At 58.1% G+C, this 27904-nt stretch overlaps 1 protein-coding gene across 1 annotated transcript; it reads right to left on the bottom strand.

Moving 5' to 3' along the window:
- LMTK3 (lemur tyrosine kinase 3) lies at nucleotides 1-27332 on the bottom strand. The gene is made up of 15 exons (XM_023182511.1): nucleotides 27006-27332; nucleotides 25963-26096; nucleotides 25526-25676; nucleotides 24939-25015; nucleotides 24354-24472; nucleotides 18081-18168; nucleotides 17606-17754; nucleotides 16895-16979; nucleotides 16700-16821; nucleotides 16413-16562; nucleotides 12872-15417; nucleotides 8091-8506; nucleotides 6000-6135; nucleotides 5725-5862; nucleotides 1-514 (listed from the first exon to the last, which is right to left on the bottom strand). The coding sequence occupies exons 1-15, from the start codon at nucleotides 27079-27081 to the stop codon at nucleotides 498-500; spliced, it is 4404 nt and encodes a 1467-aa protein (XP_023038279.1). The 5' UTR covers nucleotides 27082-27332; the 3' UTR covers nucleotides 1-497.
- Nucleotides 27333-27904: the final 572 nt, after the last annotated feature.

Genomic DNA, 27904 nt, shown 5'->3' with positions numbered 1-27904 from the left:
TTCCTCCAAAAAGTTGTTTTTGTCTTTTTTAAATAATGTGAAAATGCCACGCGAAGGTTTGAACCAGAGACCCCTCCAGGGGCTGGGGAGGGAAAGGGGAGACGCGAAATGGGGGGTCCAGGTCCCCGAAGCCTGCAGCCCCTGTCTGGAGCCAGGAGTGGGTGAGGAGGGACCTCCGCTGTGTCAAGGGGCTCCAGGCCCAAAAGAGTTCAGTTCAGTTCCAAGAAAGGCGGCTCTCTATGGAGGGGTGGGGGGATTCCTGCCTCATTTGGCACCGAGGGGGTCAGGGGGGTCAGGGGAGCCATCTGGGGGGCTTGGGGGCGGGGGGCCGGGGCCTCCCGTTTGGCACATGGTGGGGGAGGGGGAGGGGGAGGGCCCAGCCTCAGGGGCCTCCCCGGAGGCGGCGTCTGCGGTGGTGGCAGTGGCGCCGCTGTCCACAGAGGATTCCATTCTCAACCCCTCTTCTGAGGGTGCAGGGGGGTCGGGTCTTCGGGGAATCAGTTCTCCACGGGGCCTGAAGATGGACAGGGGAGAGAGAGACATGAAATTACTAGGGGGACAGCCTCATGCCTTCGAAGTCACTCAGTGGAAAAGCAAAGCCCTCACCCATCGTGACTCAAAAGATCTGCTGTCTCTTCTCTGTCCTCACCTACCCTTCTTCTCCCCTCTGCTCCAGCCACTGGGCCTCCTGCTGTTCCTCCAGTGCTCCCAGCACGCTCCCACCCCAGGGTCTTTGCACGTGCTGTTCCCGCTGCCTGGAACATTCTTCCCCCGTGACTAAGGCCCCACCTGCAGCATCCCCTCCACTGAGTCCTTCCCCAACCATACTGAGTCAAGCAGTCACCCCTGCACCCTCCAGTCTTTCTCACTCATTTCCCTCTGACTGTTTTGCGTTTGTCACTCTGGGATTACCCTGTCCTTGTTTTTGTTGTTGTTGTTGTTGTTGTTTTGTTTTGAGACGGAGTCTCGCTCTGTCACCCAGGCTGTAGTGCAGTGGCGCAATCTCGGCTCACTGCAAACTCCGCCTCCTGGGTTCATGCCATTCTCCTGTCTTAGCTTCCCGAGTAGCTGGGACTACAGGTGTCTGCCAGCACGCTCAGCTAATTTTTTGTAGTTTTAGTAGAGACGGGGTTTAACCATGTTAGCCAGGATGGTCTCGATCTCCCGACCTCGTAATCCACCCGCCTCAGCCTCCCAAAGTGCTAGAATTACAGGCATGAGCCACTGTGTCCGGCCAACCCTGTCCCTGTTTTTTGTTTTTTTGTTTTTTTTTTTGTTTTTGTTTGTTTTGAGACGGAGTCTCGCTCTGTTGCTCAGGCTGGAGTGTGGGATCTTGACTTGCTGCAACCTCTGCCTTCTGGATTCAAGCAATTCTCCTGCCTCAGCTTCCTGAGTAGCTGGGATTACAGGTGCCTGCCACCACACACACACCCGGCTAATTTTTCTATTTTTCTTTTTCTTTTCTTTTCTTTTTCTTTTTTTTTTTTTTTTTTGAGATGGAGTCTTGCTCTGTCACCCAGGCTGGAGTGCAGTGGCGCGATCTAAGCTCACTGCAAGCTCCGCCTCCCAGGTTAATGCCATTCTCCTGCCTTAGCCTCCTGAGTAGCTGGGACTACAGGCGCCTGCCACCATGCCTGACTAATATTTTGTATTTTTTTTAGTAGAGACAGAGTTTCACCGTGTTAGCCAGGATGGTCTTGATCTCCTGACCTCGTGATCCGCCTGCCTCGGCCTCCCAAAGTGCTGGGATTACAGGTGTGAGCCACCGCGCCCGGCCTGCCCTGTCCTTGTGGAGGAGCTTCCTGTCTGCTTGTTCCTATAGAATGTAACCTCAGTGATGACAGCGGCCGTGGTCACTGCTGTGTCCCCAGCAGCCCATCTGGCACAAAGCACCCCTTTTCCCTGTGGAAAGAACTCTCCCCAGGAACTCCGACCAGACTTTCCCATGACTCTAGCTCTGACCTCCCTGGACGAGTGGAATGAAAGCCTCATCCATTGCACAGACCAGAAAACTAAGGTCCGGGAGGTGCAGGTTCTCGCTGGGGGCCTCATATCAGGCTCCCTCATGCTCCACCCTGTACTTCTTACCTGGCGGGCCTGGGTCAAATCATTGCCCTCACTCCCAGTCCCTGAGCTTCAGTTTCCCTCTTTCAATGGGAAGCATGACCTTCGTGCTTCATGAAGACTTTGGGGTATGTGGCATCTCTTAGTACCCAGTAAATGTTTGCTAAGTGGACAGAGCCACACTGAGCAGGGCAGAGGAGAGGACCCGCCTCAGGCCCCCACACCGTGGTCCTGGGAGCCAGACAGGCGCGGCAGCTCGTAGCCCACGCTGCTGCAGAAGTATTTGTCAACAGAGCTAAGGGATTTGGGGTTCGGCACGATTGCGCCCTCCATCTCCTCTGCTGATGATTAAAGGTGAAGTCATTCTCGCTTGCCGGCCCTGCCAGCTCAGCCCTGACTCACCACTTGGCAGTGTCCCCATACCCTGGAATGCACCCCCACCCTGTCCTCACAGAGGCCCTGCGATGACGGCTTCAGGGAGGAAGTGACATTCAGAGTGAAGCCTGAGGATGCAGCCAAGTGAAGGAAGAGTCAGCCCCCAGCTCTGTCCCGCCCGCCCTTGACTCTCTGCCCTGTCCAACCTCTCCATTCCCATGGCCCTGGCTCACTGTGCTTTCCCCAGCCTCTCCCCAGCCTCCCAGCTCCCACTCTTGCCCTTCTGCCCCCAAAAGGCCCCAGAGCAGTCTTCCTACACCCAACATTGACTTCCCTCCCCTGCTTATAGTCCTCCATGGCTCCCTAGCACCCCCAGGACAAAGTCCTAGTCCTCAGTGCACCCCCTGCCCTCACTCCTCAGCCCTCCATGTGCTCTAAGTAACCCTCAGCCACACCAGTCTCCTTCTGTTCCTTGAGCAGGCCAAGCTCTCTCTTGCCTCAGGCCCTGTGTGCAAGCTGTCCCCTCTGCCAGCACGCAGTCCCCTCCTCCTTCACCTAATGACAACCAATCCTTCCAGTCCCCAGTTAAATGACACTTTTTTTTTTTTGAAATGGAGTTTCGCTTTTGTTGCCCAGGCTGGAGTGCAATGGTGCAATCTCAGCTCACCACAACCTCCGCCTCCCGGGTTCAAGCGATTCTCCTGCCTCGCCCTCCCGAGTAGCTGGGATTACAGGCATGTGCCACCACGTCCAACTAATTTCACATTTTTAGTAGCGACAGGGTTTCTCCATGTTGGTCAGGCTGGTCTTGAACTCCTGACCTCAGGTGATCCGCCTGCCTCGGCCTCCCAAAGTGCTGGGATTACAGGCGTGAGCCACCACGCCTGGCCTTAAATGACACTTCTAAGGGGAAAATAAAACCCTTTCCTCTTGTCATCTGCTTTCTCTGCAAGCCTGAGTTTGCAGTTACTCATTTGTCATAGCAGCGTGTGGCCAGCATCTGCAGGGAGGGCCAGGCAGGCTCACCCGTCTTGCTCCACACACAATCCCCTGTGCCCAGCACGGCGCCTGCACGCGGAGGACGATCAGAAAACATCGACTTAATTTTAAGTGCAGTAATAGCTAATAATAATAATAGCTAACAGGGCTGAGCACGGTGGCTCATGCCTGTAATCCCAACTGAGAGGCTGAGGTGGGCAGATCACCTGAGGTCAGGAGTTCAAGACCAGCCTGTCCAACATGGTGAAACCCCATCTCTACTAAAAATACAAAAATTAGCCGAGTGTGGTGGTGGGTGCCTGTAATTCCAGCTACTCAGGAGGTTGAGGCAGGAGAATTGCTTGAACCCGGGAGGTGGAGGTTGCAGTGAGCCGAGATCACGCCATTGCACTTCAGCCTGGGAGACAAGCGTGAAACTCCATTTCAAAAATACTAACTAACTAACTAAATAATAATAATTGCTAATGGTTAGAGACTGCTGCTGCATGAACAGGCTCCGTGCTGCATACATGCATACACGGGAGGATTTAGCCATTTAATTCCCTCAGCAATCTTATGAATTAGATCCTGTTATCATTCCCACTCTATATATGAGGGAACTGAAGCACAGAGAGGGAAAGCGACTTGCCCCAGGTCACACATGTAAGAAATGGCAGGGACAATATCTGGACTCAGGCAAGATTGGGGAAGTAGGAGTGAAACCCTTCAGTGGCGCCTTCTACCTTAGCTCTGACACCGGGGAGCACCACCTGTTCCGCCGGGATGGGTACAAGCCCTGCGTCCTGGGGTGTTCCCTGGCTCGGCAGCAGGGGGCAGCAGAGAGCCCAGTCCCGTTCCAGTCCTGCGCTGGGACCTGCCACTGTGCCCTCCTCTCCCTGAGAGTGGCCTTAGCATCGCTAAGAGTTGGAAACTAGGGGCGACATGACCCCTCTCCCAAGGTGGCCACGAGGATTAACGATATGGTGCATATGAAACTCCAGGAAAGAAACCTGACCAATGTTCGCTACTAGAGAGGGCACAGACTCAGAGGCCGAGCAACTGCCTCTTTGAATCCCAGCTCCTCACTTCTTTCTGTGCCTCGGTGTTCTCGTTTGTAAAATGGGGACGAGATTGGCCAGGCCCGGTGGCTTACGCCTGTAATCCCAGCACTTTGGGAGGCCGAGGTGGGCGGATCATTTGAAGTCAGGAGACTGCCCTGGCCAACATGGTGAAACACTGTCTGTAGTAAAAATACAAAAAAAGTAGCTGGGGGTGGTGGTGCATGCCTGTGAACCCAGCTACTTGGGAGGCTAAGACACGAGAATCGTTTGAACCTAGGAGGCGGAGGTTGCATTGAGCTTAGATTGCACCACTGCCCTCCAGCCTGGGCAACAAAGCGAGACTCCGTCTCAAAAAAAAAAAAAAAGAGGACGAGACTAGAATCCACCCCATGGGATCGCAATGAACATTAAATGGGTTAAACTGTGGGGTGAGGCACTGCAGGGTCCACGCGAGAGCAGCGGTGCCGCTGTGACTGCTCTCTAACCCCCAGCTGTGTCCTCCCTGCTCTGGTTCACACCAACCGGCTTTGAGCACTCTGGGTTTCTCTCTCCTTGTCTGCCCCTGAGCACCGTGTTTCCCAGAGGTGGGATCAGGATCCGGCAAGTGCCAGGCCGGAGTCTGAGCCCAGAGGTGGGACAAAGATGGGCAAGAGTTGGGGGTGGGGGGAATCCCCGCAGAAGACGAAACTGAGGCTGGGGGTGGGGGACAGCCGGCCTGCCTGCCTACGACCGTCTGATTGACATCGCCTGGTCTGAGCTGGTTCCAGAACTGGGTGGGGTGTCTGTTGACTGAGAGGGGAGAGAGAAGAGACTGGGAAGAGAGAGGCAGGGACATTGAAAGATGGGCACAAGAAGTTGGCAGTGGAGGCCGGGCGCGGTGGCTCACGAGGTAATCCCAGCACTTTGGGAGGCCGAGACGGGCGGATCACGAGGTCAGGAGATCGAGACCATCCTGGCTAACACGGTGAAACCCCGTCTCTACTAAAAACTACGAAAAACTAGCCGGGCGACGTGGCGGCGCCTGTAATCCCAGCAAACCCGGAGGCTGAGGCAGGAGAATGGCTGAACCCGGGAGGCGGAGCTTGCAGTGAGCTGAAATTCGGCCACAGCACTCCAGCCTGGGTGACAGAGCGAGACTCCGTCTCAAAAAAAAAAAACAAAAAAAACAACAACAAAAAAGAAGTTGGCAGTGGAACGTAGCGGGACAGAGATGGGCAGAGGAGGGGCAGGGCCGAGGATATGGTACCTGCGGGCCGGGCGTCGGGGGCCCGGGCGGGTGGCCCCGGGGTCTCCAGCGCAGGCGAGACGGAGAAGCGGGAGAAGCACAGCGGGGGGCCTGGAGGGGGGAGGAGGGGGAAATCCTCCGCCCACTCGAAACTGCCTCCTGCGGCAGAAGACCGCAGTCAGGCCGCAGGCACCTGCGGCGCTTCCGCCCTCCGGTCCCGCCCCTCCCACCCCATAGGCCCCGCCCCGTCCGCCCATGGCTCCCGCCCCCTCCTGCCCCATTGGGCCCGCCCTCACCAAAGCCGCTGTCGTTGCTGGGAAACCCATCTCCGGGGGTGGCGGGGTGGGGAGGCGTCGGGGGCGCTGGAGGCGTTGACGGGTCCGTGTCCCCCTCGGGGGGGCCCTGGACGCTCAGCTCGTTGGTTGGCGTCTCCTGTGAAGGCAGATTAGCGGGAAGCCAGAGGGGACAAACCGTCACGTCCCATTTACCGCATCCCCCAAAAGCAACAAAGCCGGCTATTTTTTCTGGGGCTCTAGGAATCCCAATTTATAATCACACGCTCTGGAGAGGTGGCTGGAGCCCCTAATCTGGCTTCGAAGCCTCGGGCCAGCCTTAACCTCAACCTGGCCCGAGGCTCCTTACCTGGCAGCTGAGCCCCGCGCACAGCTAAGTAGCCCAACGTGGGGATTCTCTCCTGGCTCATTAATGCGCGGCCTCCACCGGATCCCCTAACCTAAAGCGATCTCCATAAGCCCCACCCCGTCCCCGTCAGTCCCACCCACCTCTGAGATCTAGACCTGCTCCAGTGGCCCTCCCAACCCCTGTCCCATCCTGAGCGCATCCCATGCTGGACGCAGTGACCCTGCCCCCGAACCCTCCCTCAGAAGTAGACCTGCTCCTGCCCTCTAAGTTCCACCCCTCTGAATATATTTCAGTGGCCCAGGCCCCAGTTCTTGGCCTTATTTCCATTTCTCTCACAATCTCAGCCCGGTATGCCTGCCCCAGGTTCATCTAGACAAGGCCCCAGTTCCTCAGCACCACTCGCCCTCCCTTTTTCTCTTCAACACCATCCGTGTTTTTCTTTTTGTTATAGACGGAGTCTCACTGTCGCCCAGGCTGGAGAGCAGTGTTGTGATCATGGCTCAATGCAGCCTCAACCTCCCAGGCTCAAGTGATCCTCCCACTTCAGCCTCCCGAGTAGCTGGGACTACAGATGCGCACCACCACACCAAAATAATTTTTTTCTTTTTAAGAGATGAGGTCTGGCCATGTTGGCTAGGCTGCTCTCGAACTCCTGGCTTCAAGCGATCCTCCCGCCTCGGCCTCCCAAAGTGCTGGGATTACAGGCGTGAGCCACTCGCGACTGGCCTCTTAACACAATCCTCTACCCATCTCTCTAAAGACCCGTCCGTCCCAGTCGTTAGGTTCTCTCATCCCTGACCCCACCCCAAAATACTTTAAGACTGCCTGCTGCATCTCTGAAGCCCACCTGCAGCCTAGCCATGGCCCTTCCCTAGTGGGTAAGATCTGCTCCATCCCGAACCAGCCCTATAGACACTAGAACTCTAGTCAACAAACAATGCCCAAACTCTCACTAGGCCCCGACCACACCGTCCAGGCCACTTCTCAACACTTCCTCTTCTCAACACTTCCTCCCTAGTCTCTCCAGAATCCCATACTTGACTACCCAGTACGCCCTCTTTCCTTCCAGACTCACCCTCACTTTCCAGGCCTCTCCTCGCCCTCTACACCCCGCCCCCATCACAAGCCCTGCCCTCACCCTAGGTCCCACCCCAGCTCTAGGCTCGGCCCGTCCTCCCGGCCCTGCCCCACTGTCAGGCCCTGCCCTCACACTCAAAGCCTCCGCCCGTCTTCCTAGTCCCGCCCCATTTCCCTGACCAGTCTCTTCCCAGACCCCGCCTTCACCCCCTAGGCCCTGCCCGCGCCTTGCTCGATCCGCCTCGCCTTAGGCTCCGCCCCCATTCCAGCCGTGGACTTTCTCCAGGCTTCCTCTTGCCGCACCATAGGCTTGGCCTCCCTCAGACCCCGATCCAGACTCTGTCCCGATCCTAGGCGCAGTCTCCTTCCAGGCCTCGCCCCCGCTCTAGGCTTAGCCTGCCTCCAAACCCTGCTCTAGACCCCGCCCCACTCTAAGCTCAGCCTTCGTCTAGGCCCCGCCCCAGGCCCTGCTCCTCTAGGCGCGACTTCCCTCCAGGCCCCGCCCTGGGCTCCGCCCCACCCTAGCTCGGCCCCGCCCCACTCCAGCTCTGCCTCCCGCCAGGCCCCGCCCAACTCTAAGCTCGGCCTCTCTCCAGGCCCCGCCCCGCTCCAGGCTCCGGCTCCCTCCGGGCCGCGCCCCCGCAACCGCGCCCTCTCGGGTTCCGCACCTGGTCGAAGAGGTAGACGGTCACGTCCCCGTGGAAGGAGACCATCTTGCGCTTCCTCTCCAGCTCGCTGTCCTCTGGCTCGTCGGCCCCGCGCGGAGACTTGAGCAGCCCCCGCAGCGGGCGGGCCGCGTCCGCGTCGGCGCTGCTCACCACGACGGGCACCGGGGCTGCTCGCGCCCTCCCGGGGCCCCGCGGCCCCGCCGCCGCGCCCGACGCCGCCGCCTCCTCGTCCTCCTCCTCGTCCTCGTCCTCGTCCTCCCCGTCCTCCTCCGCCGGCCCCGGCGCCCCCGCCCCGCCGGCCTCCCCGCCAGCCGCCCCGGCGTCCGCGCCCTCCCACGGGGGCCGCCGCGGGCCCGGCCCCGGGAACGGCGTGAGCGTGAGCGGCGGCAGCGCCAGGGAGAGCCGGGAGAGCCTGGCTGCGAGGGGAGAGACCTGGTGAGCCCCTGTCCCGGGGAAACTGAGGCAGGCCCTCCCACCTAGCTGTGTGGCCTCAGGTAAGCCCTCCACACAATCTGGGCCTCAGCACCCACTTCGTGAACGGAAGAGCTGCACTGGGGCCTTTCTCCAGGCAGTGTGGGAAGGGTCCTCTCCAGTGCTCAACCTCCCCAGAGCTCCCCAGTGGCAACGGCTTTAAGCCCCAACTTCCCATAGCCCACCAGGCCCGCATGCCCTGGCCCTCTGATCTCTCTGGCCTCTGTCCCCACCTCCTTTGGCCTGACGTCCATCTAGCCACATGGGCCACCCCACCATTCCTCCCACCGAGTAGCTGGGACTGCAGGCGCGCGCGCCACCATGCCCGGCTAATTTTTTGTATTTTTAGTAGAGACGGGGTTTCACCATGCTAGCCAGGCTGGTCTGGAACTGCAGACCTCGTGATCACCCATCTCGGCCTTCCAAAGTGCTGGGATTACAGGCGTGAGCCACCGCGCCCGGCCTGGACTGCCTTTTCTAAGGCAAGTCCTGCACATCCTCCAGCTCTGGGCTTTCAAAGCCTTCAGAGATCTCCTAGGGCTCCTGGGAGGTTAGGAGCACCCACTCTGCACCCCATCCACCGAGCACCTCTCCTTCTGAGCAGTTTTCTCAGCGTGTAATTATACTTCTGTGGTAGTGTGTTGGCCTCGCTAAAGAACAGAGACCGAGTCTGGCTCATTCATAGCCTCATTTCCAGGCCCCAAGCACATGGAAGTACTCAGTCAATATTTGTAGGATTAATGAGTGAATGCTCCTGCTCTGTGAAAATGACCAAGGTACTTCCCCTCTCTGGCGCCTGATCGCCAAAGTTGGGGTGTCTAACCATCTCCAGGCCCCTTCCCTGCTCTAAGACTTTTCAATTTTAGTCTGCTAGGAAGGAAGGACTTGAGGTCCCTGAAGGAGAAAACCTGGCTTGGAATCCCAAGTTTATCTTCGCTTGCTGTGTGTCCCTGGGCAAACAGATCCACCTCTCTGTCTCTCTCTCTTTTCTTTTTTTTTTTTTTTTTTTTTGGTGGGGAGGGGGATGGAGTCTTGCTTTGTCACCCAGGCTGGAGTGTAGTGGCGCGATCTCGGCTCACTGCAACCTCTGCCTCCCAGGTTCAAGCAGATCACCTGCCTCAGCCTCCTGAGTAGCTGGGACTACAGGCACATGCCACTACACCTGGCTAATTTTTGTATTTTTTAGTAGAGACGGGGTTTCATCATCTTGGCCAGGCTGGTCTTGAACTCCTGACCTCGTGATCTGCCCTCCTTGGCCTCCCAAAGAGCTGGGATTATAGGCATGAGCCACCACACCCAGCTAGATCCACCTCTTTGAGCCTCTGTTTCCTCACTGGCAAATGAACAGGGGTCACTTATCCCTCCATTACTGCATAAGTTAACTAACTGCCCTTTGTGGGCTGATGGCAGGGGCAAGAGGAAGATTTAGGTGGGGCAGGGAGAAAGATGAATGCAGATGGTCCCTCTCTGGTCCTCATTCTCTATACTCAAGTTTCACTACCTTTTGCTATTCTCTTTTTTTGTTTTTGGTTTTTTTTTGAGACGGAGTCTCGCTCTGTCGCCCAGGCTGGAGTGCAGTGGAACAATCTCGGCTCACTGCAAGCTCCGCCTCCCGGGTTTACACTATTCTCTTGCCTCAGCCTCCCGAGTAGCTGGGACTACAGGCGCCCGCCACCTCGACCAGCTAGTTTTTTGTATTTTTTAGTAGAGACGGGGTTTCACTGTGTTAGCCAGGATGGTCTCGATCTCCTGACCTCGTGATCCGCCCGTCTCGGCCTCCCAAAGTGCTGGGATTACAGGCTTGAGCCACCGCGCCCGGCCTGTTTTTTGTTTTTTAACGAAGTCTCCCTCTTGTCTCCCAGGCTGGAGTGCAGTGGTGCGATCTCGGCTCACTGCAACCTCCACCTCCTGAGTTCAAGCGATTCTCCTGCCTCAGCCTCCCGAGTAGCTGGGATTACAGGCACTTGCCACCATGCCCAGCTAATTTTTGTATTTTTAATAGAGACAGGGTTTCACCACGTTGACCAGGCTGATCTCGAACTCCTGACCTCAGGCAATCCTCCCACCTCGGCCTCCCAAAGTGCTGGGATTACAGGGAGAGCTACCGCACCCAGTCTAGAGGGGGTTTTTCTGGAGCTATGAGTACCCAGATAAAGGTCAGGGTGACAACCTTTAAAAATTAGGAAATTTGGAAAGGGGAAATTTGGGGTCTTGAAGGATGAGTAGTTTACTTGGAAAAAAGCAGGCTATTCTCTTTTCACCCCCCAATTCTTCTTCTTATTTTTTTTTTTTTGAGACAGAGTCTCGCTGTGTCACCCAGGCTGGAGTGCAGTGGCCGGATCTCAGCTCACTGCAAGCTCCGCCTCCCGGGTTTACGCCATTCTCCTGCCTCAGCCTCCTGAGTAGCTGGGACTACAGGCGCCCGCCACCTCGCCCGTCTAGTTTTTTGTATTTTTTAGTAGAGACGGGGTTTCACCGTGTTAGCCAGGATGGTCTCGATCTCCTGACCTCGTGATCCGCCCGTCTCGGCCTCCCAAAGCGCTGGGATTACAGGCTTGAGCCACTGCGCCCAGCCTCACCCCCCAATTCTAATCCAACCCAGATCCTCTGAGGCATTTTAGCTGCTCATCTCCCAACATTTTCTTGCTGCCTGGGCTGTTTCCTGATACAGCTGGTCACAAACTCCCTACAACAATCTCAAGGAAGTGACAGTGTTCGAACACCACAGGCTTTGAGGAAGAAACGTCCTCTGTCCAGCTCACTTCCTGACCCTTGCCCACTGAGCCACAGGCTCCTCTATGGAGATAACTGTTTCCTCAAGTGTGGCTGTGAGGTTGCCAAAATAAAACAGGACCCAGCCACTTATAACTTTCATACCCACATTTAAGGAAATTGCGCCTCCCAGAGATTCTGCTGGAACTGTATTTCCTATGTCCACATCTAAACAAGGGCTATTTATTTTTACCCTTCATTTATCTTAAATAGTTTCCTCTGTGGCAAAACACTTCCTGCATTCCTACCAAAACTTTTCAAGAAAAGGCATAGCTGTGCCTTCCAGCTCACTAGTCCCATGGTGGTGGAGTTGGGTCAGGGCAGGGTCTGAAGCTCCCTGGGTCCCAGCCTTGGGCAGCTCAGGGCCTGGCACACAGGGGGCCTGGCACACTGGATAGATGCCTTAGCTTATTGGAAAGTTGTTTTTGTTGTTTTTTGTTGTTGTTTTGTTTTGGGGACAGAGTCTTGCTGTCACCCAGGCTGGAGTGCAGTGATGTGATCTCGGCTCACTGCAACCTCTGACTCCCAGGATCAAGCTATTCTTGTGCCTCAGCCTCCCGAGTAGCTGGGACTACAGGTACATGCCACCATGCTGGCTAATTTTTTTTTTTTGAGACAAGAGTCTTGCTCTATGGCCCAGGCTGGAGTGCAGTGGCGCAATCTTGGCTCAGTGCAAACTCTGCCTCCCGAGTTCAAGCGATTCTCCTGCCTCAGCCTTCCGAGTAGCTGGGATTACAGGCGCCTACCACAAAGCCTGGCTAATTTTTGTATTTTTAATAGAGACGAGGTTTTGCCATGTTGTCCAGGCTGGTCCTGAACTCCTGACCTCAGGTGATCCGCCCACCTTGGCCTCCCAAAGTGCTGGGATTACAGGCATGAGCCACTGAGCCCAGCCAGCTTATTAAGTTTAAATCAGCACATGCTGGCAGCCTGGGGGCCTTGAGCCATCCACAGACAGGCTTCCTTTCAATTGGCTACAACCATAAAAACACAACTAAACAAAACCCAGAGCTCTAGTTCAAAAGGGAAAAGTAGCAGATTCGCCAACACCAGGTACATATTCCTGAGAAGTGGCTGCCCTGTCTACGCAGGGCATTTCTTCTGAAGCCCCATTCTGCCTCCCCAGCATGCTTCATTCATTTCCCTATGTTGTCTGGCCCCTGTGGGCATGAGTTTGAGACCCCTGGTCTAAGTGAACTGCAATAATAAAAGCAGGTGCTTACTGAATCCCCAGCTCTGATTAAGTGCTTTGGACGTCCTAATTCATTTAACCTTCACAGCAACCCTATGAGGTAGGTTCTAACCCTGCCATGTGTTTTTGGCAGATGGGTAAACTGAGGCACCATGCAGCAAGGACATTTGCCCAAGGCCAAAGAGCTAGAACGAGGACCGAGCCAGGATGTGAGCCCAGGTAGTGCGGGCTTCAGGGCCTGCATTCATCACTGCCAGCCCGACCCCACATCTTTACCCACACTCACCCTCCGCAGCCTGGGAAACAGCCGGACCTCAGCCCCGACTGCGCCTCGCAGCCTCCTCACCTTTGATCTGCTCGCTGTTCCCCTGAGGGGGTCCCAAGTCCAAGAACAGTCGTGGCATCTCGGGGCCCTTCCTCTCGGGCTTGGGGGGGTCCCCGTCTCCGCTGGGTGCCGTGTCTCCGCCGGCCCTGCTGTCTGGGGCCCCGGGCTCTCCCTCGGGCGCCACCTCCGGCCTGGCTCTCGGGGGCGCTGGCTCCGGCCTCCTCGGCTGTGCCTCCGGTGGCGGTGGCAGCGGTGGCGGCGGTGGCTGCGGCCTCGTGTAATCTACCCATCCGGCCTTTGCGTCCACGCCGCTTCCGGGGCCGCCGCCGGGGGCCGTCCCCGTGCCCACTGGGGCTCGGCCCCCACTCCCGAGGTCCAGCCTCCCAGCCCCTGGGGCTCTCGGCGCCCCCCCAGTCTCGGGGGCTCTCCTCTCGGTCCCGGGTTCCAGCGTCCCGTTCTTGGGGGCTGGGCCAAGGGGGCCAGGGGCTGTCTCCCCGCCGTTCCGGGAGGAGGCCACTGCGCTGGGTGCAGGGGCTCTCTCCAGAGAGGTCTCTGGGGCTGGCTCCCCGATCGTGGGGGCTGGACCCCAACTCTCGGGCGTCTTCTCCCAGGGCCCTGGGGCTCTCCAAGGCCCAGTCTCTGGTAGCCTCTCCGTGTTCCTGGGGAATCTCAGGACCCCATTCTCTGACACCTTGTCCTCGCTCTTTGGGGGTGTCAGGCCCCCATTCACCAGCACCTTCTCCCCGGCCTCTGGGGACCTCAGCTCCCCATTCTCCAGCGCTTTCTCCTCCCTCCTTGGGGGTGTCAGCTCCCCATTCTCCAGCACTTTCTCTTCTCTCTCGGGGGACCCCAGGGCCCCATTCTCCGCAGCCTTCTGCTCGATGCCTGCCTTCTCCTCGATGCCCGGGGCTGTCTGGTCCCCGTTCTCCAGCACTGTCACCCCGTTCACTGGGAGGCTCAGGCTTGGGGCTTGTTTCCCGTTGCCCAGGGCTGTCGGGTCCCTGTTCAGGCCCAGGACTTTCTCTCTGTTCCCGGGGCCTCTCCCCGCCTTCCTGGGTCCTGTCTCCCGGGCTGTCGCCCCCTTCTCCCCCAGGAGGTTCCTTGTCACATCCTCCCGCAGGGACATCAGCAGCTGCTCCGTGCTCACTTGAACCACGAAGGTCGGCTTCTCCCGGGGCCCCGGGAGTGGGAGCGGACCCGGATCTGGAGGTGGCCGGGGCGCTCCTGGGTCGGGTGGCTCGGGGGGAGCCCGCGGCCGAGGGACCCCTTCCTCCTCGGCCGCCCCCCCACCTGGGAAGGCTCCCTCGGGGGAAAAAGGGGTCTCGGTCTCGTAGCCGCTGTCCCCCGGCTTGGGGCCCGGCGACGAGAGGCCTGAACCGGGACTGGCCACGGCCGAAGGGGGGTCGGGGGACGCGGCCGGGTCCGCGGGGGCCCGAGGAGGTGGCGGCGGGGGGGGGGGGGGGGGGGGGGGCCCCCCCCCGGGGGGCGGGGGCGGGGCCGCGCCCCCAAGAGGGGGGCCGGAAACCGGGGGGGGGGCCGGGGCGGGGGGGGCCATGGGCAAGTCGGCCAGGGAACCCCGCTCTGCCCGCAGCGAGGAGTCGTCCTCGGGGGGGTGGGGGCAGCCAAGAGCAGGGTGGCCCCCCCAGCCTGCTACGGCGTCCCCCCGCTCCAGTGGCAGGCAGGAGCAGGCCCCCTCGCGGCTGCACAGAGGACAGGGTAGGGGACCCCTGCGGCTTGGGCCACCTCCAAGGCTGCTGCTGTCTTCCCCTGGGGAGCTGCCCTCCTCCTCCTCCTCTTCTTCTTCCACCCACGGGGCGGTCCCCCGCTCCCCCAGGACCTCGGCAGGGTCTCCGGCCAGGGTCTCCCCGGCGCCCCGGCCCTCGGGGTCCCAGCCGCTCAGCAGGAAGCTGCCTGACGCTGAGGACTGGGCTGGGAAGGGCCGGGGTGCAGGGAAGAGGGGGGAGGCCCAGGTCTCGGACACCAGCTGGGGGACCTCGGAGGGGGCCTGGGGGGCCTGAGGGGCGGGCACTCCTGGGTCCAGGGGGTCCCAGTCGTTGGGGAAGAGGGGCTCAGGAGGGGAGCCGTGCTCCTCCAGGCGGATGTAGTACTCGCTGCTCACGGAGGGGCTGCGGGCGCTGATGACAGGCAGCACGCTGGGCGTGGACAGCGCCTCGTAGAAAGGGTTGGAGGGGTTAGCGTGGGGGGCCGGGGGTGCCGACGCTGGCTGCCAGGCAGGTGCCCCCCCACCCCGGCCGGCCCCACGCCGGGCCTTCTCCCACAGGCACTCGAGGTTGAGGCCGCGGCTGCTCTCGGTGACCGTGAGCACATCGTCGGGGTCGGCTCCAGGGAAGCCATCCAGTAGGGGGAATGGCGAGGAGAGGGTCCCCGGGCGGGGTGCACTGTGTGCAGGGGGCCAGGGCCAGGGGAAGGGACCGTCTCGGGGTGGAGGTGGCGGCGGTGGGGGCCGGGGGGGCCGCTCCGAGAGCAAGTAGGTGAGCTGCAATTGGAGATCAGAGGCTGAAGGGCGCTGGGCAGGTGGCCGCCAGCAGGACTGAAGGATGTCATACCTGGGGAGAGGTGGGGCAGAGTGAGCAGGGCAGGGACCCAGGGAGGGGAAAGAGACCCAGGGAGGGGACAGACAATCAGAGATAGGGGGATAGAGATGCAGAGGGGAACAGAGACCCAGAGACAGAGGGACAGAGACCCAGAGACAGAGGGACAGAGATCCAGAGAGAGAGGGACAGAGGGCCAGGCTTAGTGGCTCATGCCTGTAATCCCAGCACTTTGGGAGGCTGAGGCAGGTGGATCACCTGAGGTCAGAAGTTCAAGACCAGCCTGGCTAACATGGTGAAAACCCGTTTCTACTAAAAATACAAACAATTAGCCCGGTGTGGTGGTACCTGCCTGTAATCCCAGCTACCTGGGAGACTGAGGCAGGAGAACCGCTTGAACCCGGGAGGCGGAGGTTGCAGTGAGCCAAGATCGTGCCATTGCACTCCAGCCTGGGCAACAAAAGCAAAACACTGTAAAAAAAAAAAAAAAAAAAAAAAAAGGAGAGGAACAGAGACCCAGAGAGAGGAGGACAGAGAACCAAGAAGTGGGGCAGAGATCCAGGGAGAAGAGGGGACGGAAGAGGACAGAGATTCAGAGGAGGTAACTGGGCTGGGGAGCTAGGTACTGAGACCCAAAGAAGCAGGGGTGGGGGTAAGATGCCCAGAGAGAGAGGGTGACGGGGACCTGGAGGCAGAGGGGACACAGCAGCAGATGGGAACAGCTGGTGAGGGTGGTGGTGTCCCCGTTTGGGCTGTGAGCTCTGGAATCAGACAGGTAAGAAACGGGTCTCTTAGGATGAAGTGGGTTCAAATCACAGCTCAGCCATTCCCTGCCTGTGTCCCCCTGCAAGTAGCAAATGCTGGCAGAAATGGTGGGGACAGCTCCTCTTCACTCTTGAGGGGTATGGAGGGCAAACGGGATGTGGGTGATGTGGGAAACGAGACGGGGAGCTGGGACCATCCTGGGTGGGGTGCGGCAGGCCAGGAGCCCCGAGTGGGCTAGCCCTCACCAGTAGTCCGCATAGGGCAGCTTGAGCCTCGGCCGGGCCAGCTTCACGTGCTGCTGGCGGACCACGAAGGCGAGGACCTCCTCGTCTGACAGGTGGCGGTAGGGTTGGGCCCCAAACTCAAACAGCTCCCACAGGGTCACCCCCAGGGACCTGCAGAGAGCAGAGAGAGGTCAGAGCCCAGCCCTGACCCGCCCGGGACTCAGTTTCCCCATCTGTAGAACTGGTGGCATCTAGTAACCCTTCCATCTTCCTGGCCTGCCTCGGCCCCCGCGGCCCCTGGTCCTCACCAGATGTTGCTCTCGCGGCTCTGGTCCACCACCATGAAGGTCCCGTGGAGCTCCCCGAGGAGCTCGGGCGCCGCCCAGCGCAGCGGGATCCACAGGCGCTCTGGGGTCAGGTAGTAATCCTCCTGGGGGAACCAGGGCGGTGTCAGGCGAGTCAGGGCACCCCACAGCCCCCACCCCGACGGAAGGAAGCCCTACCTTGTAGTTGCTGTGGGCCAGCCCGTAGTCTCCGATGCGCACGGTCAGGTCAGAGGTCAGCAGGCAGTTGCGCAGGGCCAGGTCGCTGCGGGAAGAATGAGAGGAGGTGAGCACAGGGGCAGCCCTCCAGCCACACCCTGACCCCGCCCCTTCACACTAACTCCACCCTTCCATTTGATCTGTCTCTCCCCTCTGACTGCTTTCATTCTCCCCTGCTGTCTTGTCTTCTCCCCATCCTGATTCTTCCAAGTTTCCTCTACTTTTCCTCTGCACTGGCTCCTCCTCTTCTTCATCTGACCCTTCTGGCTTCTCCTACTTCGCTGTTGACTCCGCCCCCTCCTCTCCCGGCCCCTCTCCTCGTCACGTGACCCTGCCTCCCCCCGTCACCCGGCTCCTTCCGTTCCTCTCCTGGCCCCTCCTCCTCTCTTGGCCCCTCCCCCTCCTGATCCTCCTCCTCCCCTGACCCCTCTCCCTCCCCTGGTTCCTCCTCCTCCTCTCTTGGCCCCTCCCCTCATCACCTGACCCTGCCTCCCCCTCACTTGGTTCCTCCCATTCCCCTCCTGGCCCCTCCTCCTCCAGACCCTCCTCGGTTCGTCCCTATTTTGTGTCAGCCACTCATGGGTACGCCCCTCCTTTAGCCCCTCCCCTGCAGCCTCCCCTCCTTCTCCCTTTCCCTTAGTAGCTCCTCCCGCGGTTCCCCGGCCCGCCCACCTGTGCACGTAGTTGTGGGAATGCAGGTGCGCCAGCCCGCGGGCGATCTCCAGGCCCATCCTCTGCAGCGTCCGCAGGTCTCGAGGGGGTAGCTCAGGGGACAGGCCCTCGGGGGGCCGCTGGGCTCGGAGGTAACGCTTCAGGTCCCCCTGGGAGGGAGGCAAAGAAGGTCAGCAGCACCAGTCGCCCAGGCCTCCAGCCAGTCTGCCCGGAGGATGGAATGGCCTCTGCTGTCACTGGGTAGCCCCTCTGAGCCTCAGTTTCGCCTGCTGCTTGCAGCAGGTAATAACACAGCCTATCTTGCCTGCTTGTTCAGGGCAGCCCCCAGGACAGTCAGCACTCATGAAATGTTAGCTCATGCCACACATCATCTACGATGATGATGATGATGACGACGAAGCCAGGGGCACCAGGCTTGGCCCCGGCCCCGTCCAGCTCTCCCCTCTGCCCTTCCCCAACCCCCCAAGACCCTCACCAGTTGACAGAACTCCATAATCAGCAGAAACGGCAGCGTCTCCACACACAGACCCAGGCACTGGAGGACATTGGGGTGCTGCAGGCTCCTGTGGAGTGAGGAGGCGGCTGGGTTGGGAAGGCAGCCCCTTCTTCTTCATCCAGCCCCAACCTCCCAGCAGAGCCAAACTGCTGCCTCCACCCTTTTTTTGTTGTTGTTTTGAGATGGTGTCTCGCTCTGTTGCCCAGGCTGGTATCCTGCCTCAGCCTCCTGAGCAGCCAGGATTACAGGCATGCGCCACCACGCCCGGCTCATTTTTGTATTTTTAGTAAAGACGGGGTTTCACCATATTGGCCAGGCTGGTCTCGAACTCCTGACCTCAAGCCATCCACCCTCAGCCTCCCAAAGTGCTGGAAGTACAGGTGTGAGCCACTGAGCCCGGCCCACTCTACCTTTTTGATCTGTTTCCTCATCTCAGAGTCTCTCTCCTTGACTGCACCCCAGTCCTTCCCCAGGTCCCCATCTCTGGATGGCGCTCACTGGCCTGCTCCTGGGGCCAGATCCCCAGGGACCCCTTTACCTCTTCTTCCTCCTCACACCTCACCTCCACCTTCGTTCCTGCCCTTGACTCTTCTCAGTCTTCTCCTCCTCATCCCCACAGCCTCCTCCTGGCCTCCCTGGCTCCAGTCTCTACCCTTCCCTTTGCCCCGACCTGCTTTTCACCGCACACAACCCTCTGTCGCTCCCCAGCACCCCAGGATAGAGCACCAGCTTTTTGATTCCTCCTGCCCCTCAGGCTGGCCCAGGAGTAATCCTATGTGGGTTTTCCCAAACCTGCAGGCCCTTGCTTAGGCCTGGGCCTTTGTACCTACAGTTTTCTCTCTCTCTCTTTTCTTTTCTTTTTTTTTCTTTCTTTTCTTTCTTCTTTCTTTCTTTTCTGAGACAGAGTTTTGTTCTTGTCACTCAGGCTGGAGTGCAATGGAGTGATCTCAGTTCACTGCAACCTCCACCTCCCGGGTCCAAGCGATTCTCCTGCCTCAGCCTCCTGAGTAGTTGGGATTATAGGTGCCTGCCACCAAGCCCGGCTAATTTTTGTATTTTTAGTAGATAGGGGGTTTCACCATGTTGGCCAGGCTGGTCTTGAACTCCTGACCTCAAGTGATCTGCCCACCTCAGCCTCCCAAAGTGCTGGGATTACAGGCATGAGCCACCTATGGTTCTCTCTCTGCAGAACGCCCTCCTCTGATCAGAGTTCTCTTGGCACCCCCCTGCCTCTGCCTCAACATCATCTCCCCTGGAAGCTTCGCTGCCCCCCAGTGCCAGGTTGGATACCCCCTTTACCCTCACGCTGTGGGAAAGAGTCAGACTCGGGGGTTTGAACCCTGACTCCCACTTTCCTAGGTGTGTCATCTAGGCAAGTCCCTTCACTGCTCACTGCCTCGGGTTCCCTCATCTGTAACAGGGGGACCTCTAGAGCCAGCAACTTCCTCCGAGGAATTTCATGAGATCTGAGAAAAGCTGGTATGTGCTGAGATCCTAGCAATTACTGCTGTTTTAATGGCAACATATTATTTGCTTTTATTTTCACCCTGCATTTTTCTTTTTTTTTTTTTTTTTTTTTTTTTTGAGACAGAGTCTTGCTGTTTCACCCAGTCTGGAGTACAGCGGTGCAATCTCGGCTCACTGCAACCTCTGCCTCCCAGGTTTAAGTGATTCTCCTGCCTCAGCCTCCCGAGTAGTTGGGATTATAGGTGCACGCCACCACACTCAGCTAATTTTTGTATTTTTAGTAGATACGGGGTTTCACCATGTTGGGCAGGCTGGTCTTGAACTCCTGACCTCAAGTGATCTGCCTACCTCGGCCTCCCAAAGTGCTGGGATTACAGGCGTGAGCCACCGTGTCCAGCCTTCACCCTGCATTCTAACTGTATTTCCAGGGATACTCACTCTCCACGAGCTTCTTTCTGTCCTACATTCTTTGCACCTGCTGTTCCCTCTGTCTGGATTGCATTTCCCATGGTGCTTTGCATGGCCAACTCCTCCATATCAACCCCGCCTCCCTGATGGTCCTGTCCAAAGTGGGCCCTGTCTCTGTCACATATTGCCTCAATTCCTCATGGTACTTGTCATTCTCTGACAGTTTCTCTCGCTCTCTCTCTTTTTTTTTTTGAGACAGAGTCTTGCTCTGTCGCCTAGACTGGAGTACAGTGGCACAATCTTGGCTCACTGCAGCCTCCGTCTCCTGGGCTCAAGCAGTTCTCCTGCCTCATCCTCCTGAGTAGCTGGGATTACAGTCATGTGCCAACACGCCTGGCTAATTTTTGTGTTTTTATTAGAGATGGGATTTCATCATGTTGACCAGGCTGGCCTTGAACTCCTGACCTCAGGCAATCTGCCTGCCTCGGCCTCCCAAAGTGCTGGGATTACAGGTGTGAGCCACCGCACCGGCTGACAGTTTCTCTTTTTAAAATGGATTTATGGCTTGGCACGGTGGCTCTCACCTGAAATCTTGGCACTCTGGGAGGCCGAGGCAGGAGGATGGCTTGAACCTAGAAATTTGAGACCAGCTGGGGCAACATAGTGAAAATCCATCTCTACAATTAAAAAAAAAAAAGAGGCCGGGCGCGGTGGCTCAAGCCTGTAATCCCAGCACTTTGGGAGGCCGAGACGGGCGGATCACGAGGTCAGGAGATCGAGACCATCCTGGCTAACACGGTGAAACCCCGTCTCTACTAAAAATACAAAAACTAGCTGGGCGAGGTGGCGGACGCCTGTAGTCTCAGCTACTCGGGAGGCTGAGGCAGGAGAATGGCGAAAACACGGGAGGCGGAGCTTGCAGTGAGCTGAGATCCGGCCACTGCACTCCAGTCCGGGCGACAGAGCAAGACTCTGCCTCAAAAAAATAAAAATAAAAATAAAAAAAAAAATAAATAAATAAAAAAAATAAAAATAAAAATAAAAAAAAAAAAGAGAGATCGGGCGCAGTGGCTCACACCTGTAATCCCTGCACTTTGGGGGACCGAGGTGTGTGGATCACTTGAGGTCGGGAGTTCGAGACCAGCCTCACCAACATGGAGAAACCCCATCTCTACTAGAAACACAGAGTTAGCCAGGTGTGGTGCTGCATGCCTGTAATCCCAGCTACTTGGGAGGCTGAGGCAAGAGAATTGCTCGCACCCAGGAGGCGGAGGTTGCAGTGAGCTGAGGTCGTGCCATTGCACTCCAGCCTGGGCAACAAGAGTGAAATTCTGTCTCAAAAACAAAACAAAACAAAACAAAAATACCTGTAATCTCAACATTTTGGGAGGCCAAGGTGGGTGGATCACCTGAGGTAGGAGTTCGAGACCAGCCTGGCCAACATGGTGAAACCCCGTCTCTACTAAAAATACAAAAAATTAGCCTGGTGTGGTGGTGCATGCCTGGAATCCCAGCTACTCGGGAGGCTGAGGCAGGAGAATCGCTTGAACCCGGGAGGCAGAGGTTGCAGTGAGCTGAGATTGCACCACTGAACTCCAGCCTGGGCAACAAAGCAAGACTTCATCTGGAAAAAGAAAAAAAAAAAAAAAAAAAGACAAATAAATAAATAAATAAATAAATAAAAATAAAAGTTAGCCAGACCTGGTGGCTATGCAGGAGGCTGAGGCAGGAGGATCACTTGAGCCCAGGAGCTCAAGGCTAAAGTGAGCCTTAGGGGAAAAAAAGTCTCTTTCTTTATCTGTTGTGTGCCTTTTCCACTAGGGGGTGAGCTTTCCTAGGATGAGAATTTGGTGTGTCTTCCTGCCTGCGTCCCCGGTGCCTGGGTTAGTAGATGCTGAATAAACACATGCGGAGAGAAGAACTGGCTTGGAAGTCTGTAGGAGGAAGAGAACATTTCAGGCTTGCAGCCCAGGGTCTGGCCAGGAGTAGGTGCACAGTAACTTACTAGTTATTTTCCTACTGGGTGCCTGGCTGGAGGCAGAGCCACTTGTGTGCTGTGGGGCCGCTGCCCGGTACCCAGCCGTCTACTGCCTGTGTGTAACCACGGCTCTGCTGTGTATGCTGTGTGTCCTTCTCAGGAGAACAGGGTCTCTTGCTCCTGCTTGGCGGAAGAATTGTGCAACAGTGTTGTTGTTATTGTTGTTGTTTTCTCACTCTGTCTCCCAGGCTGGAATGTGGTGGTGGGATCTCAGCTCACTACAACCTCGGCCTCCTGGGTTCAAATGATTCTCCTGCCTCAGCCTCCGGAGTCGCTGGGATTACAGGTGCCTGCCCACCACTCCTGGCTAATGTTTGCATTTTTAGTAGAGACAGAGTTTTACCCTGTTGGCCAGGCTGGTCTCGAACTCCTGACCTCATGATCTGCCTGCCTCAGCCTCCCAAAGTGCTGGGATTACAGGTGTGAGCCACTGTGCCTGGCCAATTTTTTTGTATTTTTGTAGAGATGGGGTTTCACTCAGGCTTGTCTCCAACTCCTGAGCTCAGGCAATCCGCCCACCTCAGCCTCCCAAAATGCTAGGATTACAGGCGTGAGCCACCGTGCCTGGCCCGACAAAGTGTTCACAAGGCTCCTGCCATGTGTGAGGCTTAAACAGTGGCTGGAGTTCCCAGCACTTGGGGCAGCTGTTGTAGGAGGAAGCCAGGATTCACTGTACACCCACAAATCTGGCCAAGGCCGGCCGCTCTGCTGTCAAATCCTCCCAGCAACCTGCTAGGCAGGATGATGATCCCCATTTGATCCAGGTGGAAACAGAGGCTCAGAGAGGTGAAGTGACTTGCCTAGGGTCACACAGCTGGTAATGATGGGAACGTTGGGATTTCATCTCGGGTCTGTGGCTCGCTCAGCACAGACAGCACTTGTCTTGTCTCACAGACAGTGAGAGCCAACAGCACTTGTGCTGGGGTAACGAGACAAACCCCGAGCTGCTGCTAGTAGAGACCTGCACTGTCCAACAGAGCTTTGCGAAGGTGGGGATGTTCTGGACCAGCCCTGCCTACCAGGGGAGCCACTGGCTACAGGTGGCTATCGAGCACTTGAGATATGATGATATTTTTAATTTGATTGCGTTTTAATTTAGCTTACATTTTATTTATTTATTTATATAATAGAGACGGGGTCTTGCTCTGTCGCCCAGGTGGGAGTGCAGTGGTACAGCCATAGCTCACTGCATCCTCCAATTTCTGGCCTCAAGTGATCCTCCCACCTTGGCCTCCCAAAGTGCTGGGACTACAGGCATATACCACCTTGCCCATCTTAGCTTAAATGTAATAGGCATATGTGGCCAGTGGTTGCTGGCACAGGTTTAGGGAGAGACAGGCAATAAGCAAGTGAGCAGATGGTATAGTGACAACCTGGGGTACGGGTTATGAAGAAAACACACACCATGACGGGGTGGAGCATCTCAGGCCCCTCTTTGGAAGGAGGGGAGGAGTAAGGGAAGGTGTCTCTGAGCTGAGGCCTGAGGAAGGGAAGGGGCCCCATCCACACCTGGGGGTGAGCAAGGAGTGACATTCTAGAGAAAGGATATAGCAAGGAGCAATGCACTGGGGCAGGGAAGAGGCTTCCGTGGGGAGGGTCAGTGAGGAGGCCAGGGTGGCTGGGGTGAGGGGGACAATGGAAGGAAGGGGACTGTGTCAGACTCTGCAGGGCCTGTGGGCTGTCAGGAGGAGCAGATGTGTCCTGTAGGCAGTTGGGAGCCATGGAAGGTTTTGGAGCAAGGGAGTGCCAAAACCCAATGTGTTTCTCAGGGTAAAGCCCACCTTTACAACTGTTCTGATAAGGGGTCTCTGCAAACACACCCTTTCCAAAACAGGGAACTCACTACCTCACAAGGAATTTATCTGGCAAGTGTGTACCTAGACACCATCCTAGAAGCACTGAGAGTGGAGTAGAGACCAAGCAGGGCAGGGATGGAGCTCCACAGTGACCTGCTCAGGAACCTAGTCTGTGGCCTGGGGAAGGGAAGTACCAGCCGGTACCCAACATTGAACATGGAAATCTCACATCCTCTCAGCTGCCCACTTCATGAGGACACTAGGGCTTCTTGGACTGACTTTCCAGATGAAGATCCAGAGGTTCAGAGGGGAGAGGAACAGGCCTCTAGCTCAGCTTCTGTGCTCCGGCCTCCTCCACCATCCTGCCTCTCATTTCCCACCCTTAGCTCGGTCCAGAGGAAGGACCTGAGGTTCAGGGAGGGAAGTTCTGCCAGAGCTGCACAGCCAGGAAGAGGTAGATTCCAGGTTCCACCCCATACAGTGCTCCTTCCACTCCTGAATGTCACCTCAACAAGGCACACACCCACTGGAAACCCCCAGTACCTGTACGGCTGTGCTTCCGAGATGAACTTGCGTTGCTCCAGGGGCCCTGCGCTGGCTCGGAGCTCCTTCACCACCACCTGGGCAGGGGTGTAGTCGGAGAAAATCTCTCCCAGGATCACCTGGTCAAGGGGAACCCAGGAGTCAGCCAGTGCCATTTCCCCAGCCCCATCCCTGGGACCAGCTCCACCCCACCACACAGCTTCCAACCCCCGGCTCCTTCCCAGCTTCTCCCTCCACATCCCACCACCCTTGAACCACACCAGACATGGGGTGAGACACTCACAGGCCCAGAATCCGATGGACGCAGGGACGGATGGAAGGATGGACAGACGGACGGACGCGTGGAGAGCCGGGTGGCGCGGCGGAGTGGTCAATGGAGTGAGGAGGGAGGCGCTGACTGACAGATGTCGGGGATGGGGCGGGTGGGAGCCGGTGAGAGGTGGACGGAGGGGGAATGGGAGGCTGAGGGGGCACGGGGAGGAGGCGAGGGATAGATGAGAAGTGGTGAGAGCAGGGGTGTGGACACAGAACAGGAGGACAGCTCGGGATCCATGGAGCCCTGCCTCCCCTCCCCAGCCCACTCACCTTCCCAAACCAGCCACTCCCAATCTCCTGCAGGTAGCTGAGGTGCTGGCGGCTAAGGCCCAGGGGGGTGGTCATGTCTGGGGAGGGCAAGAGGGGAAAGCCCCTGAGCCTCTCCCCACTCCCGAGTGCCACCAACACACCCCAAGTCAGTGGGGACTGGGGTCAGAGCAGACATCACTCTCTTTTCATTGGCTGCCACCCATATTCCATGTCAGGATCTCAGCTTCCTCATTGGTTGCTCACAAGACTCCAGCATCCAATCAGTCCTTCCCTTTGGCATCCCAAGCTCCTATGATGTGATTTCAGCCTCCCATTGGTTGCCTCTGAGACTGTGCTCTATGCTAATCTCACCACTGCTTGCCCCACAAGAATCCCCAAATCTGGTTTTGGATTAAGCAATGGCTTCCACCAAGATGATCTTTGTCTGCCTTCCCATAGGCTGCTTCCAAGATTCCGGGGCTCCCACCTATGCCTTTCCCGTTGGCTGCCCCTGGTCTCAACCGCCCCAGCCCCTAAAGGAAGACACTCAACATCTTCTGGCCTTTCCCGGGACACCATGGGATTCCGGTCATGGCGTGGAGCAGTACCTGAGTGTGAAGGCTGCGGGGCAGGCATTGGCAAGGAGACCTCAGCCAGTGGGAGAATGTAGACATCAGGCAGCGACTGTGAGGAGGAGGTCTCCTCCGCAGGGGGAGTGTACTCCCCGGAGCAGTCCTCCCCTTCAGGGTTCTCAAACTCCTGGGGCCGAGAGAGGCGAGGAGGAGTGGGAGAAGGCAGGGCTGAGAGACACGCCATCGTCTTTCTCTTACGTTTGTCTCCCCTTCATTTTTGTAACTGTCTCCCAGTCCCAGCCCAATTTCCATCCCCCCGTTTCTCCATCCCAAGGCTCCAGATCTTGCCATAGCTTCAAACTAGAAGGTGCTCTCGGATTTACTGCCCCCCTCTCCCCACCAACCACCTGTGTTGGGGGTAAAGGCCTTGCTGGAGTCTTCCTCCCCAGGTTGAATCCCCTCATGCACCTCACCTTGAAGCCGACATCGCCCCGTTTGCAGCACAGACAGGTGAGGAGGAGGAAGATGAAGGCCAGCAGGCCTGAGCAGGAAATGAGGACCACAGCGTAGGGAGGAGCCAGAGGAGCCCGGCCCAGGGCGAATCCATCTGCAGGCACAGGGCTGGGCTGGGGTCCCAGCTTCAAGTCCCTGGATACTGAAATCATGCCCCCTCCCGGCCGGGCACCTTTTGGACTACAACTCCCATGATGCTCTGCGACCAGGGTCCCTTGGCAGAGGTGCAGAGTGGCCCAAGGCATTGTGGGAGTTGTAGTTTGGGGCCTTCCCAAGTGGTTGGATTGGGGGTGGGGTCTCTTCTCTGGTCCCAAACTGGGACCCCCCCCACCTCACCCCACCCCATCCCCTCACCCCAGGCTTGGATGAATTCCAGTGAGGGCTGAAGGAAAGAGGAGTAATAGTGAAGCCTGGAGCTTGCAGAATTTAAAATACGCTCCCATGGACAGCCTCATTACCCCTCATTGGGGAGGAGGACGAGCTCTCAGCTGCAGGCTGGGACAGGATTCTTGCCCCATGCTGAAACCCCCCAGTTTGTGGGGTTGAGATCTGTCTCTTTTAGGGACGCTTGGCGCACACCGATGTCCTCTATCCCCAGCCCCAAGACCCAAAGAAGGGAACTCCGCAAGCCCTGGGTCTCTCCAGAAGCCAAAGACAGCCTCCCGTGTTGTGTCCCCCTTAGAAATAGTATTCCTGTCCTCTGCCCCCAATTCTACCAGAGGCCCTATCCTTCCCCGGCTTCCTGCACACACCAGCACAAACACATGCGTGCACGCATACACACATGTTGCCGAAACGGAGCCCCCTCCCCACCCAGCCCCCAGCCTCCCTCCCACAGGCCCTGCTGACAGAGGCACCGTCCCCGTCGCTCCGGGCCCGGCTGGGCTGCGGGAAGACGCGCACCAGGTGACGGGGCAGGACCTGCAGACAGACCCCTGGGAAGACAGCGAGGCCGCCGCGCGGGTGGGGGCCGCCGGACAGACGGATGGCCCGACAGACTCACCGGGGTGGGCCGGGGACGCCAGGCAGCCGGAGGCGGAGACGGCCGCAAGGAGGATGAGGGCGCCGGGGGCAGGCATCTTGTCGAGGATGGCAGGGAGGTGGAGGTGGTGGCGGCTGGGGAGGAGGGGGGGGCGGGCCCTCAGCCCCCAGCCATGGGGACCCGCGCGACCCTGGCCTCCTCCCGGCCCAGGAGAGGGGCAGGAGACGCAGGACAGGGGGAGGGAGGGGCTGCTTGCTGGCTCAGGTACCCCCCTCCCCCTCTTTGAAGGGACAGACGGATGAAGGGATGGAGAGGCGGACAGAGGAGAGGAGCTAGGGAGCCGGGGTTGCTGGGGTGGGGGGGAGAGGGTAGGATGGGGGGGGGCGAGAAAGAGGGCCCCGCCCCCGAGGGCAGCCAGGATTGGGGGAGCAGAGAGCCTGTCACAGGAAGGGTGGGAGGAGGGAGGATGGAGCGTCGTCATGGCAACTGGCTCCCCCGTAGCATTGGCTGCCAGGAGGGAGGGGAGGAAATGGGAGGGGGAGGGACAGACAGGGACCGGCACACGCTTGCGGCGTGGGGGGAGGGGGGGCAGGGCCCACGGGTGCCTGGCTCGGACACCGCTGTGACATGCCACCAGCATGGACACATGTGCTACACGCTAAGATGCAGATGTCAGGCACGCGCAGCCCACACACAGCTGACACACGTCGCAGGGACGCTCATAGACAAGCGCATCACATACAAAGGTGGACAGCCATCAGCAGACGGGGACACGTACACGTCACACACAAAGACGCAGGGACCGCACTGGAAACTCACAGGCAGGCCGGCTTCCAGCACAGATGCACCCGGCCACGCAGGAACGTCAAAGCATCACAAAGACCCACACATGCCCCAGACAAAGTAAAGCCCCAAATCCA

The sequence above is a fragment of the Piliocolobus tephrosceles genome, chromosome 21 (genome assembly GCF_002776525.5).
Source record: "Piliocolobus tephrosceles isolate RC106 chromosome 21, ASM277652v3, whole genome shotgun sequence".
Taxonomy (NCBI): domain Eukaryota; kingdom Metazoa; phylum Chordata; class Mammalia; order Primates; family Cercopithecidae; genus Piliocolobus; species Piliocolobus tephrosceles.
This window is presented reverse-complemented; position numbering and strand designations above follow the sequence as displayed.